Source organism: Ursus americanus, chromosome 6 (assembly GCF_024610735.1).
Source record: "Ursus americanus isolate L20-20 chromosome 6, mUrsAme1.1.p, whole genome shotgun sequence".
NCBI classification, from domain to species: domain Eukaryota; kingdom Metazoa; phylum Chordata; class Mammalia; order Carnivora; family Ursidae; genus Ursus; species Ursus americanus.
Genome location: NC_142132.1, coordinates 56048965 through 56075900, shown reverse-complemented (window position 1 = coordinate 56075900; position 26936 = coordinate 56048965). Strand labels below are relative to the sequence as shown.

Below are 26936 nucleotides of genomic sequence, written 5' to 3'. Positions count from 1 at the left end.
AATAAGATGTAGTCTCATAATTCTCAATATGTCCAGAATGCAACTGCAAAATACCTGTCATACCAAGACCCAAGAGAAATCTTAACTTGGATGAGAAACAGATGCCAACAAGTCAGATAATTCTGAATAGACAACAATTTTAAAGCAGTCATCATAACTATGACCAATTAAGAACACACTTGAAACAAAATAGTAAGTTTTAGCAAAAAAGATCAGATGAGATTGGGGACATTCAGAGTGGTATGGCCATAGACTAGAAAAAAAAAACAAAGAGAGGAAGGAAATATAGTCAAATGGAAATATACAATAACTTCATTAAATGGGCTCAGTAGGAGAATGAAGATGATGAGGAAATAATGGATTTCAAAACACTACAACAGAGGGGCGCCTGGCTGGCTCAGTCAGTAGAGCATGTGACTCTTGATCTCAGGGTTATGAGTTCAAGCCCCACGTCGGGCATGGCACCTACCTTAAGAAAACAAAACACTACAGTAGAAATTACCCAATCTGAACGAGAGAGAAAAAATAGACTGGGGGAAGAAAAGTGTCCTATAGGACTATTTTTTTAAAAATCTAATATGCAAGGTTATCAAAATTCCAGAGAAGAGAGGGTCAGCCTGGAAGCCTGGGTGTCTCAGTTAAGCACTCGACTCTTGACTTTAGCTCCGGTGAGATCAAGCACCGTGCCGGGCTCCATGCTCAGAAAGTAGTCTGCTTAGGATTCTCCTTCTCCCTCTGCCTCTGCCCCTCCCTGCTCCCTTTCTCTCTCTTTCTAAAGTGAATAAATCTCTTTTTTTGAAGATTTTATTTATTTATCTGAGAGAGAGAGAGAGAGAACGAGTGGGGAGGAGGCCCAGAGGGAGAGGGAGAAGCAGGTTCTCCACTGAGCAGGGAGCCCGATGTGGGGCTCGATCCCAGAACCCAGCGATCACGACCAGAGCCAAAGGCAGATGCTTAACCAACTGAGCCACCCAGGTGCCTCTAGAGTGAATAAATTAAAAAAAAAAAAAAAAAAAAAGGAATTCCAGAAAAGAGAAAGCAATTGGAGCTAGAAAAATATCTAGAAAAAAAAAAAAGTTTCAAAATTTCCAATTTTGGTAAAGATAAACAGAAAGATTCAAGAAGCTGACCAAAGCCTAAAGCAGGTAAGTCTAAAGAAATAATCTTGGGTAGAGGAACAGTGATTCAAATGACAGTATTTTTTATCAGAAACTATGAAAACCAAAAGAAAGCGGTACAACACTTTTCAAGTGCTGAAAGAAAAGAACTGTCAATTCAGAATTCTAAGGTTATTCTGAAAATACCCTTCAGAAATGAAGGTGAGTGAAATCAAGACCTCAGATGAAAAAAAGAAGTAAGAGAATTTGTTGCCAACAGACCTACCCTAAAAGAAACAGAAAAGAAGTTCTTCAGACACAGAAGAAAACTTGGAATATCAGGAATAAAGAAATAACAATAACCAAAGTTTTCTAAATTATGTTTAATGTTTGAAGCACAAACTGTAATACTGTCTGATGTGGGGGCACATGGCTGGCTCAGCCATAAAGCATGCAACTCTTGATCTCAGAGTCATGAGGTCAAACCCAACACTGGGCTTACAGTTTACATTAAAAAAAAAAAACCTTTCTAATTTTGTCTAATATGGTCCTCAATATTATTCAGAGAAAATATTTAAGCCAATTATGTTATAAAAGGGAAAGAGTAAAAAGATCTAAGTGGAAGTAAGACTTTCACACTTCATTCCAAGTAGTAAAATGCTGGTATCAGTAGACTGAAAAGTTGCAAATATGTAAGACAGTATCTAGAGAAATCATTAGAAAATCTATATGAAGAGATACACTCAAAAACACTATAGACAAATCAAAAAGGAATTCTAAATAATATTTAAATAATCCATGGGAAGGCAGGAAAAAAGAAATAAAGGAATGAAAAACAAAACAAAACAAAAAACAATAAACCAGCAGACTTAAGCTCTCATATCAACAATTACACAAAATGTAAATAGACTAAATATATCATTAAGAGATTGTCAGAACAAATAAAAAAAACATGAACTATAAGAAATTTACTTAAATATACTGATGATGATAATAAAGATTAGGCTCAAAGTTTAAAGACTGAAAAATGCAAACATTAATGTTTTATTTATTACATGACAATATTAATCAAAAGAAAGAAGTAGCTCTATTAATATCAGATAAAGAAAATTACCAGAGATAAAGAGGCATATCATGTTGATAAAAAAGTCAATTCACCAAAAAGACATAGCAACCCTAAATGTGTAGGCACCAAACAACAGAACTTCAGAATATGAGAAGCAAAAACATTAGAACTAAAAGTAGAAATACACAAATCCACAATTATAGTTGGGATATTCAACAAATCCCCTCTCAATAATTGACAGAACTATTAGAAAATTAGCAAGAATTGAGAGGAATTTAATGCTACCTCAACCAATGGATCTCAAGGCAGCTTAGCAAGTTATACATCATAAGTGGCATGTAGTCTTGTTTAATGGTCTGTTAAACATAATACATAACTATTTTCTATTGTTGCTTTAATAACAAAAGTAGCATATATTTACTGGGGGAAAATACTGATGTTTATAAAGTAAAAACTAAAATATCCCTATCAATCTGCCATCACTCCCCTGAGATAATCATTCCCCAGAATCTGTATTCTTTAAACTCTTTTCTATATATCTATCTATATGGATAGATAGATAGATATGTAAATATGCACATATACACAGTTTTAACTTTATAAAAAATGGGATTATACCTCACATACTGTCTGCAACTTGTTTTCAGTCTAATGATGTATATGGACATCATTCTTAGCTGGTAATAGATACATAGATCTATCATATGAAGTATTAATAAAAATGTTCTGAGAAAACTTCTTGTTCTTTGATAATGTAAGTCCCTTTGAGTTACAAAGGCCTATTACACTCAGTATCTAGAAATATAATGGCCATCTACTGTTATACCGGCAGAAAGAATAAAATTCTCCTTGAGCAAGATAACAAGATAGTTGAAAAGCTCTGAAAACAATAAAGGGACCAAAAACACAAGTTTTATCATAATTACATTCTCTAATTTTTTTTATTTCTCAAGGAGAACTCCATAATGTAGCTGTCATCATCAACTAAAGGAAAATACAGGTATCCTATCATTACGTGCAAAAAAGAAGGGGTGGGGGTTAGTATTTGTTTCCAAGAGTGAAATACTCACAGCTGTTTCTCCTTTTGGGAGATTTGTTTCTGCAGATTGTCGGATTTACTCTGACACTCTTGAAGATGTTTCTTGTCTTCAGCTTCAGCTTCCATTTGCACCTTCTCTGCTTGCTGCAATCTGGTGTAATTCAAATCAACTTTGGGTAAAACTGAGGCTAGAACTAGGGTGTAAAAGGGTGAAGAAGACAAATAAAAGAAAAATGGGGAAATAGAAACATTTCTAAATGAAAACAAAGTTTGGGGGGAAACTCACAAACTCAAACGTGAAAGAGCCACACAATGTCTAGAAATTGTTTTGTGATTTTTTTCAATATAACATATAATATGCCCAGAATACTATCTTCAAATTTGTTTTATTTCTTGTTCATAATTAACAATGCAAAGCAATACAGCCTTTACCACTTACGTAGAGCAGAATGAATTAACTCTGAAAGTATAATGGGTGCATTACTGCCTTTTTACAAAACCATGTAAAGCACAGTATTTATGTCTACACTAGGTGAAGAAGCCACATTGTTATTTATTAGGTCAGGATGTGTATGCCAGGAATCAAGTGTGCTACAAGGCCAAGAGCAAAGACCTGCAATTATTTCAAACAGCCAAGTCCTCCCTGTAGGATCTTAATGCATTTACTAAATTATGCCGAAAGCTCCGTGTGTGTGTGTGTGTGTGTGTGTGTGTGTGTGTGTAAGAATCAAAAGAATATAGTATTAGTTGGCAACATTCTCTAGAGATCATTTTGTTCATCGCTGATGTTTAAATATTATCTAAAAATGTGATTTTCATTTGTTCTGTTTTTATTTGTAAGTCACTGCTTCTCCCTGTGCTTAGCTCCACTCCCATCTAGGATTTCTTGGATTTAACTTCAATATTTTTATAAGAAAACATTTCCCACGTATTAATTCCTTGTAGGGAATCACAGGCAAAATTTCTATGCAACTAGCTGAAAACACTGCCTCTTCTTTTCTTCCTAAAAACACACCAGTGGGGCAAACTGACATATTTCAGAAGTATAAATGCCACTTCTGAGCAAAAGAGAGTAACATTCAAGTTATCTCTAAATCAAAATTTAATTTTAAAATATTAACATGGGGGGACAGGGGACCCAAGCATTTCTCTAAGATTACTGAAACTAAAATAAAACTCAGAGTGAGGTAGGGCTTGAAGTTGTGCTATCATAGAAGAGGGCTAAGGGAACTGGAAAACTGAGGTGCTGGAGCACAAGAGAATGGCCAATCTGGGTTATAAACTATTTTAAAACATATTTAAAAATCAGTAAAGGAGCATTAGGCAAAGAGTGGGCCAACAGGGAAAGAATTTGTGCCAACACACTGGGAAACCAAAGGGTGAACGTATTTTTAAACAATGTTTATATTTTCCATCAAAAAGTAGCTAAAAAGATAAAACTGCACTTGAAAATCCTGACCTCCAAAAGGTCAATACTCAAATCAGCCTTTGTGCACAAGGTTTGAGGAATGTGTTTTTGGAAATCCAAGTGCACCGCTCTGCTTCATGGCAGTGTATTACCACAGCAGCTTATCAAAGTGGACAGGGTTCCTAGTACCCTTTTCAAATTCTTAATAGCATAAATTATTTTCTATTTAATATATTATAAAATTGTTGATTCTCTTTTAGTCTGTTTAAATACAAGTGATTTTCAGAAAGATATATCTTTGACCAGCTTATACTGGTCCTGAGTGTCACTGCTGGCATATTTCACCAATGACATTGCAATTGTCCTAGTTTGAGTTAACAAATCATTGTCACTTCATAATGGAATGGACAGAAATCAAAGACAGAAAAAGGTAATAAAGATGTCCAAAATGTAAAAATGGGGATAAAGAAAACAAAAAAGAAAAAAGAAGAAAGAGGATGTCAATAAAAGAATATTCATGTCAATAAAGCATTAATAGTTATGTTTTTCATAAGTAGATTCAAAGAAAGCAATGATAAGACATATGTTGACACCAACATGACAGGTCAATGGAAATACATTACATTTTCCAACAATAAAAGTGAAAAATGCCAATATAAATCAATTCAATTTAAATAAAATTATTTCTTGGTTTGGGTTGTGGGTCCTAGCTCAAAGAAATGCAACTAAACTGCCAACTCAAAGCTTGATTTCAGATAAAGAGATGGTGAATGACAAAGGATATGACAATCAATATGCATGGAAATCAATTAGGGATAATTCCACCATAGATTTTGTTCGTTTTTCACTTTTTTAAAGTTTTTGTTTGTGTATTTGTTTTATGTAATAGATTGAACCACATGAAATTGCCGATATTAAATCTTTTTTTAAAAATCCACAAAATGGCAAATTCAAATGAAATCAGCCTAATATAAAGCAACTTGATTCCATGCAACAACCAAAACAAAAAAGGCAAAAATCCTGCTGGGTTTAAAAAAAAAAAAAAAAAAAAAAAAGGCCTAATCTAAATTTTCCTAATGGTATTTGTGGCAGGTGTCAGAGTTGAATAAAGAAAAGGGAGAAAAAAAGGAGAAAAAGAAACTAAGACTGGAAATGCTGTACCTTTGCTCCAACTGCCTCATGGCTGCAGTAATTTTATTGGTTTTTTCTTCTAGTCGGGCAATTATTTCATTTTTTTCTTTCAAGCCATCTTCAGAACCCTATTTAGAAAGAAAAAAAATATACAGTGGCTGTGATTTTTTTTTTTTTAAGATTTTATTTATTTATTTGATGGAGAGAGACACAGCCAGAGAAAGAGAGAACACAGGCAGGGGGAGTGGGAGAGGAAGAAGCAGGCTCCCAGCGGAGGAGCCTGATGTGGGGCTCGATCCCAGAACGCCGGGATCACGCCCTGAGCCGAAGGCAGACGCTTAACGACTGCGCCACCCAGGCGCCCCTAATGGCTTTGATTTTTAAACCTGAATATTTTTAAGTTTTGTATACCATTTCACTATGGAACTTTTACTTTGAAATGAACAGAATTAATTTGTAGATTAAAATACTCATATGATATAAAGCAGTAGTACTATTAGTCTTCAATTAAAATGTAATAAAGAAAAAAAAACACTGCCTTCAGTGTTTCTGGAACCCTTGTAAACTATGCTATTTTTCAAATTAAATAAAGAGCTTTTGGCAACAAATCTACTTAAACAGTGCTGTCACTTTATGAGAGAATTCATAATTATTATAGTAAAGCATTTTTTTAAAGATTTTTTTATTTGAGAGAGAGCAGAAGAGAGAGAGAGCATGAGGAGAGGGGAGGGGCAGAGGGAGAAGCAGACGCCCCACTGAGCAGGGAGCCCCACTCGGGGCTCTATCCCAGGACCCTGAGATCATGACCTGAGACAAAGGCAGACACTTAACTGATTGAGCCACCCAGGTGCCCCTATAATAAAGCATTTCAATCAAAATTATATCTTTCTCAGGGCCCTTGGCTGGCTCAGTAGGTAAAGCATGTGACTCCTGATCTGGGGGTTGTAGCTCTGAGCCCATGTTGGGTGTAGGAATTACTTAAAAAAATAAAATCTTAAAAAAAAAAAATTAAAAGGGCACCTGGGTGGCTCAGTCGGTTAAGTGTCTGACTTCAGCTCAGGTCATGATCTCGGGGTCCTGGGGTCAGGCCCTGTGTTGGCCTTCACACTCAGTGGGGAGTCTGCTTCTCCCTCTCCCTCTGCCTCTGCCTCTCCCTCGAGCTCGTGCTCTCTTTCTCTCAAATAAAATCTTTTAAAGAAAAAATAAATCTTTCTTAGTACTATACTGTATAAAGAATCCACAAAGATGTCCTGCATATTTAGACTGAGTTTTCCCAAAAGATTTAATCTTCACACTTAACCTTTTGGCCTTAACAAAGAAATCCAGATAGGTGATTTGTTTATTCGTTGATACCTATTCCATTGTGACACTTCTTAAGCTTCCATATAAAGTCACTGGTTTTTATTACCAATATGGCACAGCTAAAAACCAAATCCTTCTTACAAAAAGTCATTTTCAATTTACATTAAACTCAAGAAATTCTAAGAATTTAAGAATGATCCTTACCTCCAAAATCTATAAAGAACTTATCAAACTCAACACCCCCACAAAAAATAATCCAGTTACGAAATGAGCAGAAGACATGAACACTTTTCTAAAGAAGACATCCAGATGGCTAAACAGACACATGAAAAGATGCTCAACAGCACTCCTCGTCAGGAAATACAAATCAAACTCACAATGGGACCCCACCTCACACCTGTCGGAATGACTAAAATTAACAACACAAGAAACAACAGGTGTTGACGAGGATGCAGAGAAATGGGAACCCCGTGCACTGTTGGTGGGAATGCAAACTGGTGCAGCCACTGAGGAAAACGGTGTGGAGGTTCTTCAAAAAGTTAAAAATAGAGCTACACTAGGATCCAGCAATTGCACGACTAGGTATTCACCCAAAGGATACAAAAAGACAGATTTGAAGGGGATACATGCACCCTGATGTTTATAACAGCATTATCAACAATATATCAAACTATGGAAAGAGCCCAAATGTCCACTGACTGATGAACACAGCTATATATATATATATATATATATATATATATATATAACATATATATAAAACATATATATATATATATGACTCAGCCATCAAAAAGAAGGACATCTCAACATTTGCAACAACATGGATGGAGCTACAGTGTATTATACTAAGTGAAATAAGTTAGAGAAAGACAAATACTGTATGATTTCACTCATGTGGAATTTAAGAAACAAAACAGATGAACATATGGGAGGGGGGAAGAAAAAAAAGAGGGAAACCATGAGAGACTCTTAATGATAGAGAACAAACGGAGGGTTGCTGGAGGGGGGGTGGGTGGGAGATAGGCTAGAAGGGTATGGGCATTAAGGAGGGCACTTGTTATGATGAGCACTGGGTGTTGTATGTAAGTGAAGAATCACTGATTTCTACTCCACTGTAGGTTAACAAACTAGAATTTAAATAAAAAATATTTTAAAAATGATCCTTACCTGCAACTTCTGATACATTTCTATGTTAATTGCTTTAACTTCTTCTAGTTGTTGCCGAAGACCTATCAGAGTATCCTGCTTCTCATGGATATCTTTCTCCAACAACTTCATGGCAAGTTCAATTTCATGTTTCATACTAACTTGTACTGCTAGCTCATTTTCCACATCCTGCAATTTCAACATATCCTCAATTCACATACCACTTCAGGATGTCAAAAGACAGATACACGACAGTTAATGAGAACACGAAGAATTTTCTATTCACTATGTAGACTACCCCCTTTTTTTTTTAAATGGTCTCATGTCACTAGGTATATATCTTTTTATTTTTTAAGGATTTTATTTATTTGTCAGAGAGAGAGAGAATGTGAGAGAGCACAAGCAGGGGGAGCAGCAGGCAGAGGGAGAAGTAGGTTCCCTGCTGAGCAAGCAGCCAGATATGCGACTGGATCCCAGCATCCTGGGATCATGACCTAAGCCAAAGGCAGACGCTTAACCGATGAGCCACCCAGGCATCACTGTAGACCACTCTTTAAAAAAAAAAAAAGAAAAAAAAAGTTCCACTCAATTTTGCTATGAACCTCCTTGAAAAACTAAAATTTATTAATTAAAAAAAATATATGTAGACTACTACTCTTTTGAAGTTAAAACCCCACTAAAGGGAATCAACCAGGTCCCATAATAACATAACATTCTAAATATTTTTAACTGTGTATTTTGTGAAAATGAAAGCATTTTCTAGATACTGTTAATTATCACTATTCTACTGGTTCAAAAATTAAGTATTTTTATGCCTCATAAACTATTAATTTTCCTTAATCAAAGAAATAAAGTAGTCTGGGGGTGCCTTGCTTGCTCAGTTGGAAGAACACATGACTCTCAATCTTGGGGTCATGATATCTAGCCCCCACATTGGATGTAGAGATTACTTAAACTAAAAAAACAAAAAAAAAAAAACCCAAAACACAGAAATAAAGTAGTCCATACAAGTAAAGGCCAAAGATAACTCAAAAACCCCACTCCAGTTTTAATTTCTTAAAGAATTTTACGTTGGAGGTGGGGGGATGGGGTAACCGGGTGACGGGCATTAAGAAGGGCACATGATAAAATGAGCACTGGGTATTATATACAACTGATGAATCATTGAACTCTACCTCTGAAACTAATAATACACCATATGTTAATTGAATTTAAATAGAATTAAATTAAATTTTAAAAATGTTTATATCAAAACAAAAAGAAGTTTCCTAATATTAAAGACAAACAGCAAGGGATGGAAAGGCTGGCAATAGTGTCTTCTTGACCTGGGTGGTGATTACACAGGTATTTATGTTATAACCCATTAAGCTCTACATCTGTATTTTTCTATAGGTATTGTATCAATTTAAAGTTTAAAAAATTAATTTTTTAAAAGATTTTATTTATTTATTTCAGAGAGAGAGAACATGAGCCAGGGAAGGGGTCAGGGAAAGGAAGAGAGAGAATCCCAAGCGGACTCTGCACTGAGTACACAGCCCAAGGCAGGGCTCCATCTCAGACCCTGAGATCATGACCTGAGCTGAAATCAAGAGTCTGACACTCAACTGACTGAGTCACCCAGGCGCCCCATTAATTTTTTAAGATTTTATTTATTTATTCGACAGAGATAGAGACAGCCAGCGAGAGAGGGATCCCATAACGCCGGGATCACGCCCTGAGCCGAAGGCAGACGCTTAACCGCTGTGCCACCCAGGCGCCCCCCCATTAATTTTATTTAAAGTAACTTCTATGCCCAACATGGGGCTAGAAATCATGACCCCAAGATGAAGAGTCACACGCTCAACTGAACCAGCCAGGCACCCCCAAAATAAGTTAATTTTAAATATGATTCAGAGCACCTGGGGAGCTCAGTCAGTTGAACGTCTGTGTTCAGCTCCGGTCATGATCTTGGGATCCTGAGATCAAGCCCCTCATCAGGCTCTCTGCTCAGTGGCGAGTCTGATCTTCTCCTTCTGTGATCTCTCTTGCTTTCACTCTCTCTCAAATAAATAAATAAAATCTTTAAAAAAAAATTTTAAATATGATTTTAGTCCTATTTGAATCCATCATTCTATTCTATTTTGGATTTTTAATGCTGGTCACACTCCATTCATTTCAGATTGTAGCACAGTTTAAAAACACTTTAAAAAATACTTGATAACATGGGAACTTAAAAAATTTGAAGGGATTGTAAGGGGGTGAGATTTCTATCCCACAGCAAAGAAGATAAGGCTAAAAAAGAGATTTTAAGTGATGCTTAAGGTAAATTATTATTATGATTATTATTTTTGCTAACGTAAACTACCTGTCTTAACTGAGATTCATCTCGAAGCTGCCTTCTGGCTTCATTGTACATCTCATCCAGCCCCTGCCGAGAATGCTTATATGTTTGAAGCTCAGTTTCCACATCCACTTTGGTAACCTAGGAAAAAAAATCAAGCTTTTTACTGTGTAATCATTACTATCAATACAGCACAGAAATAAATATCCAGTCTATGCAAAAGTCCCCAGAAGTGGCAACTGCTGACACAAGACGGTTCGTTTGCAATTAGTCCATACTTACCTCCAGGTGCTGCTGTGTTTTCATTAAAATCAATTTATTTTCACTTCGTAATTGATGATTTTCCTCTTGAAGTTTAATGATATTATTTTTTGCTATTGCTAACTAAAAATTATGAAACAGGGACAAGAAAAAAGATTTTAAACATCTTTACTTATACTTGCTTTACAGATTATGTTCATTGCTATAAATAGAATATAAAAGCTTAAAACTAGTCAAATGCCTCACATCTACAGAAGCTTTCATAAGAAAAATGTGCAATTATCCTAAGGTACCAATAAAAGATCGAACTCTTATTTCTAGTATTTCCTTTTATTAGTCAAAGTATATTATGTTAGTTAAAACATATCATGCATATCGGATTTAAATACATTCTGAATACAAAGTGTCATGAAACAGTAACACTGTACAGACCTGTGTAAAGATAAAAAGATCTGCAAGAAAAGAAGGCTGTGCTATCACTGAAAATGTGATACAGACCTTCATGATAACTGAATAGGACACTCTCTGAAGTACAGAACACTAAGTGATCATCACAAATATGAGACTTTTCTCATCATCAGAGTTAAACTAAGTGGCTTGGTTCTGAGGCTTACAATGAAAAGAAGGATTCTAGGAAAGGAAAGCAGGGACCACCCTCAATGCTAGCTTGTAAATAAATTTCTGAACACTTCATCGGGGATAGAACTTGAACTTCACAGTGCGTCTAAGGCCAAGAAGAGGCACAAAGTAGAGAGCCACTCTAATGGTCCCAACCTATCAAACTACCAAATGGTCCCAGTGGCCAACAGACACATGACAAGATGCTCAACATCACTCATCATTGGGGAAATGCAAGTTAAAACTATAATGAAAGACCACCTGTCAGAATGGCTAAAATCAAAAACTCAAGAAACAGGTATTGGCAAGGATGTGGGGAAAAAAGGAACCCTTGGTGCACTACTGGTGGGAATACAGACTGGTGCAGTCACTGTGGAAACCAGAATAGAGTTTCCTCAAAAAATTAATCTAGTAATTACACTACCGGCTATTTACCCCCAAAATACAAAAACATTAATTCAAAGAGATACATGCACCCCTGTTTATTGCAGCATTATTTACAATAGCCAAACTATGGAAGTGGCCCAAGTGTCCATCGATAGGTGAATGGATGAAGAAGATGTGGTGTATGGATGGAATGTTATTCAGCCATGAAAATGAATGAAATCTTGCCATTTGCAACAACATGGATAGACCTACAGAGTTTAATGCTAGGCAAAATAAATCAGTCAGAGAAAGACAAATACCATATGATCTCACTCCTATGTGGAATTTAAGAAACAAATGAGCAAAAGAAAAAAAAAGAGAGAGAGAGAAACCAAGAAACAAGACTCTTAACTATAGAGAACTGATTGTTATCAGAGGGGAGATGGGTGGGGGGATGGATGAAATAGGTGATGGAGATTAAAAAGTACACTTATCATAATTAAAAACAAAACAAAATATTATCAAATGGTCCCAAACTATGAAAATAAAGATGCATTTGCAGTCATGCAAATAATCACGTGCTCCCTCGTTTGGAGAAATTAGGCCAGTTCTTTTTTTAAAGATTTTATTTATTTGACAGAGAGAGAGAGAGAGAGAACACAAGCGGGGGAGGGGGGAGTGGGAGAGGGAGAAGCAGGCTTCCCGCTGAGCAGGGAGCCTGATGCGGGGCTCCATCCCAGGACCCCGGGATCATGATCCCAGCCGAAGGCAGACGCCCAACAATAGAGCCACCCAGGTGCCCCGAAACTAGGGCAGTTCCAGAAGAAGAATTTAATTAACACAGAAAGTAGGGTTCAGAGCACTCATAACAGATTTCTTCCTCTAGCCTAAATATTTCTGAAAATAGAAAGCAGTAACTCTGTAGTTTGATTAAAAAAAAAAAAACTTATCTAAAGCAATTTTACAAACAGTATTAAAAACAGAGCAGAGGTCAATTTCTGGCCTGGGACCACCAGACAGCCGCTCTCACAACACAGGAAACCGAAGCACACAAGATGAGGTGCACACTTGGCTGGGTGGAGAAAGGGCGGCCACGATCATGCAGTGGTGCTCGTAAAGAAAAGTAATCTGAACAGTGAAACAAGACGAACAGTATCATTTTAATGGGAATTTCTAACTATAGGTGATTCACTATGTAAAAAGAGGTCATTCAGATTTTTAAAAAAGAATCACAGCTTATTTACAGAAGAGCTTGTATGAGTGCCATCTTTGGGGCTCATTTCTAGGAGTATCTAACACAATTAAGATTCACCTGAGAATTTACCTGAGAAAATGTGGTTTCTCCAGAACCTATAATCATCAATTATAACTACATTGCAAATATTCCATCATAATGATGAAAGTGTGTGTGTGTACGCACACTTAGTGCATTCACACTTAAAATGGAAAAGGATCACAAATACTCGGTAAGTGGGGCGCCTGGGTGGCTCAGTCGTTAAGCGTCTGCCTTCAGCTCAGGGCGTGATCCTGGAGTTCTGGGATCGAGCCCCACATCAGGCTCCTCCACTGGGAGCCTACTTCTTCCTCTCCCACTCCCCCTGCTTGTGTTCCCTCTCTCACTGGCTGTCTCTCTCTCCGTCAAATAAATAAATAAATAAAATCTTTAAAAAAAAAACAAAACAAAAAACAAATACTTGGTAAGTGTAAGATTATCCATGGCTAGGTTACAATACCTCTTCGATCAGCTTAGTATTTGACTTTTCTAATGAGTCAACTCTTGAATGGAGACTGCTGACTGTGCTGCTGAAATTGATAAAGAAAAAATTCATTCAAATCACACAAATTCACAAAGGTAAAAAAAAAAAAAGTAGGTTATCCTGGTCTTACTATATTAACTAACATGCACCAACTACCCTGAATTTTTGAGTGTGGGAAATTTCATTAAGTTGGATAACCAGATTTGGCTAGCAAAGCAATAAAGACTAGAGCAAAAGAATCATTTCTATTAAAATTCGAATTTATGCTGCTCATTATTTTTTGTTGTCTTCCTAGAGTCCTTCTTACATTTAAATTGTAATACTTAGGAATGGATTCCACACAAAGACTACCAAATATTCTTAAAATTAGATTTAAAATTATCTTTTAAAGGATGAACTTTAAATATCCACTTTTATAATTAAGTGGCTTAATAAGCATTTACAGCGGTCTTCAACACAAGCCCCATTCTGTCTCTACTCTCCACTTTCATAATCACTTAAAGACCTCTAAAGTCACCCATAGTCTGAGAAATGTCAATATGAAATTCACATCAGGTACCCGGACAGCTTGCAGCTAAGCAAACACCCTTTCAAGGATATAGTTAAAAGTCAGGTTAAGCCAAATGAACAACTTGGTTTTTTGCATTTTTGTTTAAATTGATCAAGACTGGACATTACTGTACATTTTTTCCTGCATTTTTATACATCTTGATAAAAAATTGTATTTCAAATTATACAGTCACCAGAAGTACACAGTTCTCAAAAATGCACACACTTCACTTGGCGTCTCCGAGACTGGGTGTTACTGTATATTGTATTTAGTCTGTTTTAGGCCTTGTTTAGGCCTTGATTCTACCATTTTAATTAAGCTTTCTTTAATAACATAATACGCTGCTTACATTACAATAAAACCTATAATAGATTTAAACAAATTTTATACCAGCCTCAGAAATAAATATTGGCATTTTAGTTTAACTAGTGAAACAAGAAAAATATTTTTTCATTCATATTAAATAATTTTTAAATATAATCATTCTTAGGTAAACTTGAGTATTTCACAAACAGCAAGAGGGTATCTGGATGGTGAGATGTTAACAGGTGTGGGACTAATAGACAGAGGTCCAAAGTTAAGAGTTCCTGCTTTTCTACTTTCTAACTGTGTCACCTGAAAGTTGTAAAACCTTTCTAAGCTTCAGTTTCCTTACCTATATATCAGACAATAATTCTGTCCTACCTTTATGTGAGAATCAAAATATTAATCAAAAAAGACCTTTGAACATAAACCCTCAATAGTTTTCTTTGAATGAGGGATGATATTTGAGTTCTACTTTTTTTCTTTATCTGTGTTCTATATTTTGTTTAAATACTCGAAATATACAAAAACATTCTAACTGGAAAAATAATGAAAAATTTTTAAACCCGTAAAATGTACAAAAGTAAGGCACTAATACTGCTGTAAATGATTCAATATACATAATTTAAAAGAGAATGAGAAAACTCCTTGAACCAAATGGAACAGACTCTAAGATAAACTTTTGAGTAAAAACAGTGAAGTACAGAATAGTGTAAAAATTATGCTACTTTATGCGTAAAAAACTGAGAGGAAGGTGAGAACTTTAAGAAAATATATGCATATTCTTGTCTATTTGTATGAAGTATCCCTGGAGGCATACACAAAAACCTATTAATTATTCCCAAAGAGGGAAACCAGGTGGTTGGAGATCAGGGAAGAGGGAGGCTTTTTTTTCATGTTCCTTTTGAAGTTTAAACTCTGTGAAAATATTACCTGTTCCCCAAAGCAAATAAAGCTCTAACAGTAAGTAAATAAGCAATACAAAGTTGCAATTAGAAATATAACCTCAGAGTTACAAATTGCAAAATACAAATATATACATATATTTCCTATGACATCTATTAAAACGCCATGATTTAAAAAAAAAAAAGACAATGATACAAGGTATCTCCTATCTTTCCAACTTCAGAGAAAGCAAGAGTTACAGCTTCTTAGTATCTTTTTCTAAAATGAGAAAATGTTTAATTTTATTTTCTATTGAAGGAAACTTAGAAAATCAGAAAAGTATAAAGAATAAAAGAGAAATTATTCATAATCCTATCACCCAGAGATAGCCATTTTTGCTAATTATTCATTTTAATTAATGGAAACAGTCCATTTCTAACTCTGTAGCAAATATTATTCACTATACCTGTGCTATCTAGTGCAAACTAAAATGTACTGTAACTGTAACATACACATTGGATTGTGAAGACAATACGAAGAAAGAACAAACTATCTCATGAATAATTCTTATATTGATTACATGTTGAAATGATATTTTGGGTACACTGGGTTAAATAAAATGTATTTTTAAATTAATTTCATGTTTCTTTTGTACCTTTTTAATGTTACTAAAAATTTTAAATTATCTATATGACTCACATTTCTATTAGTCAGAACTGCACTATACTATTTTACTCACAGATCTCAGAAATTCTTCTAAGTATTCACTAACAGCGTCAATGCCCAGGTGACACTATAAGGGAAAAACGCCCACCATGGGAGGCGACAGCCACATTTACACATGAAGCTCTTTGAAGTAGGAAAAATAAATTTGTGAACCATGAAAATGACATAAACTTCCATCCTATCTAGTCTTTTCTTCTCAAGGATACAGGGATAAGTTTGAAATTCCGTCTTTATTTTTTTTGACCCCTCCCCAGAAATTCTATCTTTAAATTCTCCAAAGGTTCTATTTGAAAATCTGACTTTCATTTTTTGAAAATGAATGATCTCCAATAATTCTCTGTATTCTTAATTTCCATTCTCTATTTCCTTAACCCTTTCTCAAATATGTTTAGTAGGAAGGAAGAGGGTAAAGCAGATCTGAAAAGGGTGAAGAAAACCTCTAAGACAATAGTCACAAATACCCAAGTATCCATAATACTTACTTCAGTTGTCTATTTAATTCTTCAACATAATTCTTCTGGTCTAATATGGCAGCAATTTGAACATTCCTAAAGAGTGGGAAAAGAAGCTTTGTGTCAGTTGGAAGGGTGTTTACCAGACGACCAAAAAAATGTCTACATCATCTAAAATTAGTGTAAAACCACGATGGCAAAAAACACTATCTTGCCTTTAAAATAAAATTCAAGAATCTTTATAATAACAGAACAGTAGGCTGTGTACTAATTCTAACCTTTGTTACGTTTAGTATTAGCAAGTAATCTATTTCATACCATTAAAAAGTATATTTAAGAACTCTCTTGCATCTGTATTTTTTATTAAAATACATTTGACATATAACTATAAATTTAAGGTGTACATGTTAATGTGATACATTTGTGATATGATTGCCACTGTAGCAATAGCTAGCACCTTTATTATGCTACATAATCATCCTTTCTCTTATTTAGAATATTTTAAATTTAAACACAGATCTTGGAATAAACCAGCATTTGTAAGCTTGTGAGTAACGAGCTTTCATCTCTTTTACACACACACACACACAGCCAGCTATTAAAATGGGTCTCAGGGGCGCCTGAGTGGTTCAGTTGGTTAAGCTTCTGCCTTCAGCTTAGGTCATGATCCCAGGGCCCTGGGAACGAGCCCTGCATCCAGCTCTTTGCTTGGTGGGGAGCCCGTTTCTCCCTCTCCCTCTGCCCCTCCCCCTGGTTGTACATGTTTCCTCTTTCTTTCTTTCTTTCTTTTTTTTTTTTTTTTTTTAAGATTTTACTTATTCATTTGACAGAGAGACAGCCAGTGAGAGAGGGAACACAAGCAGGGGGAGTGGGAGAGGAAGAAGCAGGCTCCTAGCGGAGAAGCCTAATGTGGGGCTCCATCCAAGAACGCTGGGATCACGCCCTGAGCCGAAGGCAGACGCCCAATGACTGCGCCACCCAGGCGCCCCCATGTTCTAACTCTCTTTCCCTGTCAAATAAAATCTTCCAAAAAAATAATTAAATTAAATTAAAATCAAATAAAAATAAAATGGATCTAAGGAACTACAAGTGTGACCAAAGGCTATACTTCATACTAAAGCCGCCCTCTTCTTTGTGATTTTTGCTTTGTAAAACCTGTATATGGAAGCGAAATAAAACAAACCAGGAACTACACACAAAATAAGGAAATAAAAACTACACTGTCAAAAAAACAAAAACAAAAAAATACATTATCAATAGATGGACCTCAGGGTGATTTGTAAAAAGCCACATAAAAAATACAACATGTGAAATAACTTATGAAAATCATACCTTTCTTTATTTCCAATATCTTCTTCATTCTTTAAATACATGGAAAAATCGATCACTCCAACCTAAAGTAAATCATGTTATTTTTAGTTAAAGGGGAGAAATATTAGAAATACATTTAACATGCAACTGAATTTCGTTCTTAATTTTTCTTTAGTGTTTAACAGCACTGTTTACAAATAGATCCAAGAGGAACAGTGCAAACTAAAAACGCTCTGCATTTGGTATGAGTTACTTTCACTTACTTGTGAGTCTAAATCTTCTCCCTTTACACACAGGTTGGCATCTATCACATTCAGGCCAACCAGCAGCCCAACAATTACTGCTCCTTCTTCTTCCATCATTAGTGCATGATACTCATAAAATTCACTGTGGAAATTAAAATAAAAGCCTTAAAACACAAATTTACTTCAAACACTAAATTTTAAAATCTCAGCCCCATAATATATATAAACATGGAACCCTTACAAATTCGGTCTCTTCAAATTAGCCTTTCTATATGTGAATAACTTAAACATTTTGAAATGTTAATGTCCATATAAACAAGATAAAAGAATGGGACTAAAGGAGATGAAAGAGGAAAAGGAATTTTGAGAGAAAAAAAGAGAAGCAAAGAGATATAGATCAAAAGATAAAGAGACATCACTGAGGCCTGGAATGTCTGGGACTCTCAGAAAACATAGTGACTGTTACTGATTTGATTATAATACTTTTTATTAGAGTTGACTTTTGGATTTATTAAGAATCTTGGGATGAAAACTAAGGTAGGGAAGGAACATATGAAACATTCCAAAGCCCATGTTCAGATCAGTGTATCTGATAAGTATATTGCATGTGTTCTTAATAATCATTGATTAAGGATACTTATGGACATCTATATTCTAAAAAAATGTTCAAACAAGAGACTTGTGAAACAGGACAGTCTAAAAACTAAGCCTTGACAATTATGTATTCATAGAATTAATTATCACTGTCTCATGCCTTCCTCAAGAAGCCCCACGTACATTATTTAATAACTTTAATTGACCTTCACAATATTATTGAGAAATTGCTGGTGCTTAAAGAATGGTCGTTCTCATTTAACAAATGGGAAAACCAAAATGTACAACCGGAGTCCTAAGTACTACCGAAAATGACCAGATTCTCCAGAACATCAGACAGGCACTCCTAGAGATCAAGGACAAACAGACAGGCCCATGCTATGGGCCACTCCCGTTAACAACTGGTTACTGTACTTTGAAAGTCTGTCTTAAACATCTGGCCTTTTATTTATTTATTTATTTATTTATTTATAATATGAAGGCAATTTACTCAAGAAGTTAATACTGAAAACAAAATTTTCAATGGGGGTGTTATCACAGCTATGTATTAGTATTACATTTTTCAAAAGGATAAATCCATTCTCTGTTAAGTAAAAAGCTTCAAAGTTAAACAATGAATGGTCCGTAGGATAAGGTCTATCTCTGAAATCGAGATGTCTAAATCAGTGCATAGACCAGACGATTTATAAACTCAACTTCCCATCAGCCTCAGCATGATGTCAACTAACAATAACAAGTTAATGTTTTCCAGTCATTTTCACTGTGCCACTTAATTGCCAGCACTCACTAGCCTTCAGTTTAAACTGACAGCTTAAAAAGTGCCCACAATATGGCCAAAGCAATAGTTTAGACATTCAGGATCTAAAAAGAAACCTGGGGGCGCCTGGATAGCTCAGTTGGTTAAGCATCAAACTGTTGATTATGACTCAGATTATGATCTCAGGGTTGTGAGACTGAGCCCCACGTGGGCTCCACGCTGAGCATGGAGTCTGCTTAGGATTCTCTCTCTCCCGCTCAGTAGCCCCCCCAATCCCCATCTCTAAAAATATTAATAAATAAAAGAAAAAAGAAAAAGAAAGCTGTCGAGTTAAAGCCTCAAATCCCAATACAGGTTTTTATTCACAGAATTAACTGTAATTTAGAAAAAAAATAAAACTAGCTTAGAAATTCAACATATAAATTAATTTTCCTCTTACTTGTCAATACAAAGTTTATGGTATTCAGTTTTTAGGCTAGTTCCTGATCCACATTATGTCCCTACATGATTTTCTCTCTCACGTTGCTTTTTTATGCCATCTTATTGTATTTTATGTATCCTTTTGAACTCCATCTTTAATTCTTCTTGGAAAACAGGATATAAATGAAATTTTAAAAATGGAAATGAACATGATTTAATGGTACTAACCTTAAGAGATCCCTCTGAATAATTAAGCAACGCAGGTAATCAGCCATTTTTTTTTGCATGAGGGCTAATCGAAGCCACGCTCTTGCACGACCCAGGGGGGTCCTAAAAAGCAAAACCAACTGGTCAGAAGATAGGCCCAGTCCATATATAATAAGAGACTACATATTCTACTCCTGTCAAGGTCCATATTAGTAAAGGAAAACTGCAATTTATCATGGCTTTGTCTTTGTTTCTACAGGTTTTTGTTTGGTTTGTTTCTACAGTTTTAAGCCGGCTCTTGGGGCATGCAAACCAACCCCTGGGAGCTATTTAAGTCTCTAAGGTAAACCTGCACCTACAGAACATCAAGGGACCATTTTATGCCTTGGAAGAAATGACTTTCTAAATACTGAGGATTATCTCTACAAGAAATATTTTGACCGAATGGGCTTAACCATCTAAAGATGAATATGCAAGGGGCGCCTGGCTGGCTTAGTCAGTACAGCATGTGATTTTTGATCTGCAGGTTGTAAGTTCAAGACCCGCAGTGGGCATGGAGGTTACTTTAAAAAAAAAAAAAAAAAAAAGGTAAAAAAAAAAAGGGGGTATGCAAAATGCATCAAAGCAGTATAATGCATTCAAAAAGTAACTGACATTATATCTGAATTTTTAAAATCATAACAAAGCTAGGAGGGCACCAAGCTGGTAATCAAAAAGAGAGAAATCACCAGGCTGCTTGTTATTTTTCAAATGTTTCTCTATGAGATAGTCCTTAAAAAATTCAATCTCATACCTCTTATCCAAGTTCTATCATTTAGAAAAAGTAAAAGCAACTTTTACAGAATATGTATAGTTTTTCAAACAGAAAGATAGCATTCACACTTTTATGTTTTCTTCTACAAAGAACGTTTTGGCATGTAGTGTGGGAGGTAAGTTCATCTTCACTACTAACAGCTAATGAGCTGCTTATGGTTTAGCAGTTGAATGAATAACATTCTTCAGAGAACCTTTTTTACTTTTGAAAAATTAGGCTTTTTAAAAACAATATGAACATGTATTTTCATATTAAAACGACCAAATCTTATATTTCTGTTTCTTAAGATTTTATTTTTAGAGTAATCTCTATACCCAACATGGGGCTTGAACTCACAACTCCGAGATGAAGAGTGGCATGCCCTACTAACTGAGCCAGCCAGCGCCCCTTCTTATATTTATCTTTTTAAGAGTTAGAATTCCCTTTTTCTTCTGTTTTTGCTAAAAATCACTACACCCAATATACCATTATAAGAAACAGCAACCGTGAACATCACTTGCTATTTAACTCTAAAAACTAGGTTTGGGGCGCCTGGGTGGCTCAGTCAGTTGAGCGTCTGCCTTCAGCTCAGGTCATGATCATGATCCCAAGGTCCTGGGATCGAGCCCCAAGACAGGCTCTCTGCTCGGCAGGGAGCCTGCTTCGCCCCCTCCTTCTGCCTTCTTGTGCTCTCTCCATCAAATAACTAAATTAAATCTTTTAAAAAATAAAAAAAATAAAAACTAGTTTGAGGGACATCTGGCTGGCTCACTCAGTCAAGCATGCAATTCTTGATCTCAGGGTCATGAGTTCAAGCCCCACATTGGGTGGAGAGATTACTTACAAAAATAATAATCAGTAAAATAAAACTTAAAAACTGGGTTTGAATCCTGGCTCTGCCATTTATTAAAAGTCAGAGGAGTTAACAGTTATTTTTACATCTATGCAATTATTATAATAATCTCTACCCTGTAAGACTGATGTAAGCACTAAATGAGATAATTCGTGTAAGCCAAGTATTTTATACCGAGACATTGCTTAATAAATAGTAGCCATTTACTTTTATCATTCAATTAAATACAACCTGGAAATACTTGGATATTATGTTAACAGCCAGAAAACACTATCATATTCCCTACAACATGTAAAACCCTTAGGCACCTGGATGGCTCAGTCAGTTAAGCATCTGCTTCAGCTCAGGTCATGATCCCAGGGTCCTAGGATCCAATATACATTGGGCTCCCAGCTCAGCAGGGAGTCCGCTTCTCCCTCTGCCCCTCCCCCTGCTCGTGTGCAGGCGCTCTCTCAAGAGCAAAGATAAAAAAAAAAAAGAAAGAAAGAAAGAAAAGAAAACATGTAAAACCCTCAATTATAAAGCTAAGAGAAAGCAAACTGGTAATCTGACAGAAAATGCTATGGAAAAAAGGTTATCTCATTCACAAGAATTAAGATAAACTAAAGGAAAGCATAAGAACGTAGCCTTAACAACACTTTATACCTTTATTCAGCTTTTATAACATTTTATGTATATTTGTCTAGTGAAATGGGCAGGTGACACTATCCCAATTTTCAGAGAAAGAAAAGTAGTTTGACAAGCCCCATATATATAAACGACTTATCTGAGAATTCAAGTCTCCTGAGCCTTTGCCCTGGATTTAGTCTAAATCAATCCTCACAAATAGTTACTGGCTGCCAACTAGCTTACTACTGCAAACTAGCTTAACACTCAGGAAACAGAAATGCATAATTGATACATCCTATCTTAAAGGGACCTGCAGCTTCCTGCAATACAATGTAGAACTGAAGTGATATAATAAAAGAGTGAATATAGTGATAGGGTATAAAAGGAAAAGCAGTTAATTCTTACTGAAGGGACTAAGAAAAATTTCATAAAGGAAATGAAATTTGAACTGAGCCATAAAGAAAGAATTTTATTAGGAGAGAATGGAAGAAGGCTACTTAAGGCTGAGAGAAGATAATAGAGTGTGAAGTACTTTTAAGGAACAGTAAATATACTTCTGCGGTTAGAAACGAACAAGGAATAAGCTTACTTACTTAAGTCCAGGTAAATCCCGGACACTGGCTCCTATTTCCTCTGCTTCTGGGTACAGCTTCTCCACCAGTTCCAAGGGGCCCCAGATAGTTTTGTTATAACTCAAAAATGATTTTCTTACTGAAAAAAACAAAAAAAGGTATATATAATGCATACAACTTCAACATATAAAATTATAATAACTTCCTTTTAAATATTTAGTTTCAACATTTCTAACTTAAAATACAATTATTCAGAGACCTTCCTCTTATCACTACACAGCCCTGTTGATCAGGAACCTGTTCATCAGGATCCTGATATTTTTCCTTATCAAAAAAATGCAAAGAAAGAAAGAAAGAGAGAGAGAGAGAGAGAGAGAGAGAGAGAAAGAAAGAAAGAAAGAGAAAAAAGAAAGAAAAGAAAGAAAGAAAAGAAAGAAAAGAAATATGCATCTTGGCCATTCTTCCTTATCAGAAATATGCAGGCAGGTAATTAAAGTAAAAAAACAATTGGCCTTAGTCTTTACCAGTACCAAAGTGAAAACTGGCAGCCCTAGCACATTGATCTTTATTAAGTAAACCAAGGACAAAAAAAAGGTATTTTACTTTTAACATGAAAAACTGTGACTAATTTTATTCTGAGAATCGGGTAATATAAAAACATGAAATCACTATACATTTCTTCCTTAATACTGACCAGATCTGCGGCAGATCAAGGGTGCCTATCAACCCACCACCCAAGGACAATCACCAAGATAGGCAATTTTTCCTTGGGGGAAAACAGTCAATCAGCACAAAGTAGCTTCATAATGATTCATCAAGACAAGCCTATGATAGGACTGTTAGGACATGCCTTATGATATTTTGTGAAGTAAAGGAAAATAAACTCAGGTAAGAGTTTAAATTTAACTATTTGGCCATCGTTTAGCAAATTCCACTTCTGCAGCCCAAGAGAAAACAAAGATTAAAAGGTTTTCAAAAAGCAAATTAAAACTTAAAACTAAAATAAAAAAAATTTGTTTTTAAAAATTAAAAAAACTAAAATAAAACAAAAAACCCTTAAGGTTGTTAGATCAGACTGGTGAGTTCCTGATGTACTGAAAGAAGCAGAAACTGATAATACCAAGAGTAGGCAAAAATGTGGGGAAAAACACTAACATCCACTGATGCTTGATAAATCCATGAAGCCTTCATAGAGGCCAGGTGCCTATACCCTTTGACCCAGTAATTCTACTCCTAGGAACCCTATCCTAAAGAACAACTATACAAACACATACACCCAAAGATGTTCTAACAGCACAATTTTAATAATAAAAAATTGGGAACAACCTAAGGGTACGTTAAGAGGGCAGTTAAGTAAGTTTTGGTATACATATACTATGAAATTTTATAGAGCCATTAAAAATGTGATAAAGACCTCTATGTAAATGGAAAGATCTCCAAACCATATCATCAATTTTTTTAAACAAAGTCAGAGAATAATAATACTTATAGCATAATTCTATGCAGAATAAAAGAAAAAAATGGAGGGGCGCCTGGGTGGCTCAGTCGTTAAGCATCTGCCTTCGGCTCAGGGCGTGGTCCCAGCATTCTGGGATCGAGCCCCACATCAGGCTCTTCTGCTGGAAGCCTGCTTCTTCCTCTCCCACTCCCCCTGCTTGTGTTCCCTCTCTCGCTGGCTGTCTCTCTCTCTGTCGAATAAATAAAAACTCTTAAAAAAAAAAAGTACTCTATTATAAAAAAAAAAAAAAATGGAAAAGAGCTAGAAGAATGACAAGGATTCCCTTCAGGGAGATGAATGGAAGAGAATGAAGGAAAGGGTTTTTGCTTCTACGTTGTTTGATTCATGTACAACAAGAGTAGATTTCACTATTATTTATATAATTTTTAAAAAATTACTTTGTCTTCAATTAAAGAAATAGTGGAATCTAAAGAAACAAAACAAAAACCAAACTCAAATACAGGGAACAGACTGATGGCTGGCAGAGGATACGGGTACAGGAAATGGGTAAAGGCGGTCAAAAGATACAAACTTCCAGGTATAAAATAAATAGGTCATAAGGACGTAATGCACAGCATGATGACCACAGTTAATAATACTGTTGTATGTGTGAAAGTTACTAAGAGAGTAAATCTCAGGAGTTCATAAGAAAAAAATTTTAACTATGTATGGTGATGGATTATCAACTAGATTTATTGTGCTGATCATTTCTCAATACATAAAAATATCAGATCACTATGTTGTGCACCTGAAACTAGTATGTTAATTATAGCTCAATAAAAAATTTTAATTAAAAAAAAAGAAATGAGTACCTTAATGACATCACATAGGGTTTCTCAAATTTTGATGCCAAGGCTCCTTTGGCAGTACACTTTATTAAAATTTGAAGTACACTTTATTAAAACCATGTTTATGTAAATCTCCTTTTGTGCTGTTTACATTTACCCCCACTCTCATGTACCTGAGTCAGAACTTCTGGCCTTCCCAACTTACCCGGGTCCCTAGTACACCCACAAGGAACGAAGCTTCTTTTAGCGTTAGAATAGTCAATTTGGTATAAACTCTTACATAGCCCTCCACACAGCTGTTCAAAAGAACTAGACACCAAAACTACCAATAGCTGTTTTTACAATAAGTAAAAGAACAGTTACTACACAACATATGTTAAATAACTAAATCTCATGTAAACATTTTACATGCAACGATAAACCAGTGTCAACTGTGTAGAAGAAAATATCCAATATTATCATCATTTCCAGGAGGTGATAACATTTCTACAATAATCCAACCTGAAAGATAATCTTTCTTGATACATTACAGGGGGCCAAGGAGGTTTATATTTCAACATTTTAATGTGTTTGTTCAATAGGACTCAAACTAGTAATAAGACTTCATATTGGAATCACTAAGCTTAAAATTTTTTAAATAACTCTATAATTGTCCTAGAAAATAGAAATCAATTCAGACTATATTGAGAAAAAATGAAAAATCAAATGTTTTTACAAAACACTAAGCAGGCATTTTCTGAAGACAATTTATTAGAAAACAAAGCAGTAGGCTGTTCTCTCCCCAGGCCAACCCACCCAGTATTTTTAAATGTAAACAATTACGGCCTCAACAAATTATCACATTTTCAAGGATGTTTAAGATGGAAATGGTGGGATTCTAAACTTAATTAGTTTTTTAAAATCTCATGATACCTTTAAGACCGTGTTTCAGACAATGTTCCATAACAACAAAGAACTGCTGCAAGGGGGGATAGTCAGAATCCAAAGTGCGGCCAAAGCTTAGAGCAGATTCAATGAGTCCTTTGATACTCAATTTAGCCATGTTTAACAAGTTTGCTCTCTCTACAGCTGTGGGATCTTTTGTAGCTGAAAGCACAAGAAAGGAGTCCAACATCATTTGCAAGACATGACATTGAAAAATACACAAACCCTTTCATTCCCCTATAAAAACAACAATGCTTTGTTTTTTCTTGGTTGAAAAATTAGTCTTCCTAACTAATCCATACCCCTAGGTAACTTCTCTTTATGTCTCTCACATATACCACACAGAACACTACCATGCCCACTGCAGACAAAGTTTATTAATTATTCTCAAGACCCTGCAACTTGGTTATTATCTTTTGGTATTTATTTTACTTTAGTAAAATAGTAAAAAGTAAAAACCCCTTCAGAGAGAAGGAGTTTGCTTTTTTTTTCTTTTAATGACTATTTGTGGAGATAAAATTGGAGTGATAAATAACATTGAAGAGTCTCGGGCAAAAGGTGGACAGCAGGCATGGTCCAAGGATGAATCTCAAGGCAAAAAATGTTCAGAATAAACTGGCAATAAAAGGTGGTTACAATTCCAAGATTATAATATCATCTATAGACACGATGGGTTAAAACACACCAACAAATAAGGGAATACAGGAGAAGCCATTCAGTTCCTTCACTCGTTTTAACCCTCTTTCCATCTTGTTTTTTCATTGCAACTGTAATTCTGTATTGTATAACTCCTTTCTTCTCCCGGAGGTAATAAAAGCAGTCCTGTTTCACATTTAAGCTCCTTTCCCTTCCACACAGATGATTCAGTCAAAAATTAATAGATGTACTTAAAAAAAAACGGATTTGTAATTTATATTTTCAATTCACAAAATGCT

At 35.4% G+C, this 26936-nt stretch overlaps 1 protein-coding gene across 6 annotated transcripts in view; it reads right to left on the bottom strand.

Moving 5' to 3' along the window:
• RUFY2 (RUN and FYVE domain containing 2) overlaps positions 1–26936 on the bottom strand; it is a 46551-nt gene that overhangs the window by 17569 nt on the left and 2046 nt on the right. For 4 of the 6 annotated variants that reach the window (XM_045783710.2, XM_045783712.2, XM_045783705.2 and 1 more), the window contains exons 2-13: positions 25990–26163; positions 22813–22930; positions 19986–20087; positions 18005–18128; positions 17763–17824; positions 16461–16526; positions 13491–13560; positions 10795–10896; positions 10537–10653; positions 8214–8381; positions 5772–5869; positions 3234–3353 (exon numbers count right to left, since the gene is read on the bottom strand). In XM_045783710.2, the coding sequence (XP_045639666.1) occupies positions 3234–3353; positions 5772–5869; positions 8214–8381; positions 10537–10653; positions 10795–10896; positions 13491–13560; positions 16461–16526; positions 17763–17824; positions 18005–18128; positions 19986–20087; positions 22813–22930; positions 25990–26119 (1277 nt within the window). In that variant the 5' untranslated portion in view covers positions 26120–26163. Of the gene's footprint in view, positions 1–3233; positions 3354–3569; positions 5002–5771; positions 5870–8213; positions 8382–10536; positions 10654–10794; positions 10897–13490; positions 13561–16460; positions 16527–17762; positions 17825–18004; positions 18129–19985; positions 20088–22812; positions 22931–25989; positions 26164–26936 lie in introns of those variants that run through there. The other 2 variants (XM_045783706.2, XM_087863072.1) reach the window with 2 other exon arrangements.